Genomic DNA, 4570 nt, shown 5'->3' with positions numbered 1-4570 from the left:
ACTCTCCACTTCCTTCCTGTCCGGCAGCGTCAGAGGCTGGTCGCTGGCAAACATGTCGGAGGCTGGCTGCGAGGGGATCAGGGAGCCCATGCCACTGTTGGGCACGGTCTCGTACAGGTGGATCAGCTGTTTCGACACCTGCAGGAAGGCATCCTCGATCCCTGGGCACGCAACAAGACGTTGGTCATGTTTTATCAGCATCATCATCATCATCAACATTATTATCATCATCATCATCATTATTATCATCTTTATCATCATCAACATTATTATTATCATCGTCATCATCATCAACATTATTATTATCATCATCATCTTCATCATCAACACTATTATCCTCATCATCATCAACTACATCACCGTCATAGCGACTGTCATCATCAGCATCACTATCATCATCATCACCATCACTATCATCATCAACATCATAGTCATTATCAAAACTATTGTCATCATTATCATCCTCTTCATCATCCTCATGATTGTTATCATCATCATCATCAACATCATCGTGGTCACTATCAACATCATCTACACCATCGTCATCATTATCATTATCACTGCCATCATTTATCGTCACCATTATCATCACCATCATCGTCATTATAATCATCCATCGTTAAAATTCTAGACCTAGAAGTTGTCTTCTGTGTTTTTGACTTAAACGTCAGCTGTGTTTTGTATTTTGTATTTTACCTGTTTCATTTGTACTAAAGACTTGGGTGTGGTTCTTTTTCTACTCTAAACTTGTTTTTGACTTTAGACATTACCTGTGTTTTTGACGTTACCTGTGTTTTTTTACTATAGACATTACCTGTGTTTTCGACATTAGACCTTACTTGTGATTTTGACGTGAGACATTACCTGTGTTTTTGACTTTAGACGTTACCTGTGTTTTTGACTTTAGACGTTACCTGTGTTTTTGACTTAAGATGCCACCTGTGTTTTTGACTTTAGACGTTACCTGTGTTTTTGACTTTAGACGCTACCTGTGTTTTTGACTTCAGATGTTACCTGTGTTTTTGAGGGCCGAGGTCTCGTAGAAGAGAGCGTCAATGGAGGCTGCATACTCTGCAGCGTCTTCTGTGCTCACCTTCCTCCCACTCTCAAGGTCAGACTTGTTGCCCAGTAGACACAGGACTGGGGGAGGGAAGAGGTGAAAGGGTGAACGGGGTGAATGGGGTGAAAGGGTGAAAGGGTGAAGGGGTGAGGTAATGGAGAGGTGAAAGGGTGACAGGGTGAGGTGGTGAAAGGGTTGAGGTGGTGAGGAGGGAAGGAAGCGGCGAATGGGTGGAGGAGTGAAGGGGTGAAAGGGTAAAGTGGTGAAGGGGTGAAAGGGTGAGGTGCTGAAGGGGTGAAAGGGCGAAGTGGTGAAGAGGTGAAGTGGTGAAGAAGTAAAATGGGGGAAGGGGTGAATGGGGTGAAAGGGTAAAGAGGTGAAAGGGTGAAGGGGTGGGGTGGTGGAGAGGTGAAAGGGTGAATGGGTGGGGTGTTGGGAAAAAGAAAGGGTGAGGTGGTGAAGAGGTGAATGGGGTGAGGTGGTGAAGTGGTGAAGAGGTGAAGGGTTGAAGAAATAAAAGGGGGGAAAGGGTGAATGGGGTGAAAGGGTGAAGAGGTGAGAGGGCAAATGGGTGAGGTGTTGGAAAGAAGAAAGGATGAGGTAATGATGTGGTGAAAGGGTGAATGGGGTGAGGTGGTGAAAGGGTGAGGTGGGAGAAGGAGAAGCAGGGGGGTGAAGGGGTGAGTGGGAAAAAAGAGATGGATGAGACGTTTCGGCCGCCTTCTGGGCAAAATTCAAAATTGATTCCAACCAAACAAAAAAATTCTTAAGTGTCCCCCGCAGTCATTTGACCTATGACCTTATGCAGCTGCAAGCCCCGTAAAACACTTACCAAAAAAAAAAATTTTTTTAAAAAGTGATCACTCACCTGTATGGGCGTGTGCTGACTCACTTTTGGGTGTGTAATAACTTACTATGGGCGTGTCCTGACCCACGTCTGGGTGTGTAATAACGCACTTCTAGGTGTGTAATAACTTACCTATGGGCGTGTAATGAATCACCTATGACTGATAGGCATGTATCGATCCACCTACGAGAGTGTAATGACTCACATACAGGTGTGTAATGACTCAGCTATGACTGAAATACAGGCGTGTAGCGATCCACATATGGGCGTGCAATATGTGTCACCTAGTGTGTCATGACTCAGCTTTGACTGAAATATGAGTGTTTTAAGATTCACCTTTGACTGAAATGTAAGTGTGTTAAGATTCACCTTTGACTGAAATATAAGTGTGTATAGATTCACCTATGAGTGTGTAATGACTCAGTTATGACTCACATACAGGTGTAATGACTCAACTATGACTCACATACAGGTGTGTAATGACTACCTATGAGCATGTAATGACTAGCTATGACTCACATACAGGTGTGTAATGACTTACCTATGGGTGTGTAAGGACTTAGCTATGACTCACATACAGGTGTGTAAGGACTCAGCTATGACTCACACACAGGTGTGTAATGACTCAACTATGACTCACATACAGGTGTGTAATGACTCACATACAGGTGTGTAATGACTTACCTTTGAGCATGTAATGACTAGCTATGACTCACATACAGGTGTAATGACTCTGCTATGACTCACATACAGGTGTGTAATGACTCACATACAGGTGTGTAATGACTCACATACAGGTGTGTAATGACTCAGCTATGACTCACATACAGGTGTAATGACTCCGCTATGACTCACATACAGGTGTGTAATGACTTACCTATGGGCGTGTCCACGTTCTTCTTTAGCTCTGAGGAAAAAAAAATCAAACAAACAAAATCAGAAGTACATGTTAGTGAACGAAAATTTTCATTCTGACGAGAAAAAGAAATGGCGAGGTTTGTGTGTGTGTGTGTATGTGCGTATGTGTGTGTGTGTGTGTGTGTGTGTGTGTGTGTGTATGTGTGTGAGAGTGTGGGTGTGGGGGGTGAAATAGACAGGGTGGGGGTGAAGTGGAGAGAGAGAGAGAGGAAGTGGAGAGAGAGAGGAAGTGGAGAGAGAGAGAGAGACAGACAGAGAGAGAGAGAGAGAGAGAGAGAGAAACACTGAAGAAAGATACATTTCATCACTTTTAGTTAGAATGAAAGAGAAGCACGACCCTTCAACCACCCATACGGACAGAAAGAACAGACGGACAGAAAAGAACAAGGACCTACCAGACCAGTGACACCCTCCAAGCAACCAAGGTGTTAAAATCACACACACAAACATCCTAATAAGCACACACAGACACACAACCAAACACAGATATGCACAAACACATACACACACACACTCACTCATATACATACACACACACACTCACTCACATACACACACACACACACATATATCACATATATATATATATATATATATATATATAAACAAACACACAAACACCACCCCTCCACCCCACAGGAAGACCAGAAGATACCTTTGACCCAATCCTTGATGTCGTAGAAACTCTCTAAGGAAGTGATGTCATAGACCAACATGGCTGCGTTCGCCTTTCTGTAGTACATTGGCGCCTGGCGGGGAGTGCAATGATTGTAACAAGATTGTAAGGTGATTGTATGTGATTGTAAGACAGTTGCATGCAGAAAATAAGACGATTGTTAAGGATTAGGAGAATACTGAAAGTGATTTTTAGAATATTTTAAAGACATGGTTAAAGGATTCCAAACTGATAGAAAATGACCGTAATAATTGTAAGATGATCATAGATTTATAATAGATGATTATAGATGATTATAGGATGATTCTAAGGTGATATTTCGCTACCTCAGAATTACCAAATTCTATCTGCTCAGTACCTAGTTTTGAGAAATTTGACGCAAAAAAATTGAGTTTAACAAAATTACAAGCTTTTTCAAATGCAATTCTTTTAATATCTCGATTATAACGACTCCAAATAATCTTACGATTTTGATAGAGTGGGAAGAATATTTTATTTCTGACCTCATGTCAGACAGAACTTTGTAATTCCGAAGTAGCGAGTAATGAGATTGTAAACTACTTGCGAGGACTTGTATAGAATTAATCGTAAGGTGACGTCAAGGTGATTGACTGTATATATACGGTCGCTTTTAAGCACAAGGGGGCTATCCCGGAAAATGCGGTTCAGAGAAAATTGAAGGTAAAGTTTTTAACCCTTGTTCAGTTTCTTTAAAAGAAAAGGAGAGTTTTCTCTATAACCAAACAAATATACACACCAATGAAACCAAACTTCTCCTATAGGTAGGGCCATGCCCAATTTTGATGGGTCAAAACTTCTGGAAACCCCCGATATCTGGGTTAACCCGCTTGTCCTTAAAAGCGACCGTATATGATTGAAAGCATACCATGGAGAGGGAGAGAAAGAGAGAGACCGATGAGAGAAAACAGACAGACAGACAGACAGACAGACAGACAGACAGACAGACAGACAGACAGACAGACAGACACATAGACAGACAGACAGACAGACAGACAGACAGACACACAGACACACAGACACACAGACAGACACACAGACAGACATACCA

The 4570-nt window shown here is 42.2% G+C and overlaps 1 protein-coding gene across 1 annotated transcript in view; it reads right to left on the bottom strand.

The window, feature by feature from the left end:
* The window catches only part of LOC101861850 (ras-related protein Rab-22A), a gene marked incomplete at its 3' end in the record, with an annotated part of 10201 nt that continues 5631 nt past the window's right edge, over positions 1 to 4570 (bottom strand). Inside the window, 4 exon segments of the mRNA XM_013089059.2 lie at positions 1 to 161; positions 1015 to 1140; positions 2785 to 2814; positions 3481 to 3574. Coding sequence (XP_012944513.1) covers positions 1 to 161; positions 1015 to 1140; positions 2785 to 2814; positions 3481 to 3574 — 411 coding nt within the window.

This window comes from Aplysia californica, unplaced genomic scaffold (genome assembly GCF_000002075.1).
Source record: "Aplysia californica isolate F4 #8 unplaced genomic scaffold, AplCal3.0 scaffold00867, whole genome shotgun sequence".
NCBI lineage: Eukaryota > Metazoa > Mollusca > Gastropoda > Aplysiida > Aplysiidae > Aplysia > Aplysia californica.
Note: the sequence above shows the minus strand (reverse complement) of the source record. Positions and strands in the feature narration are given on the sequence as shown.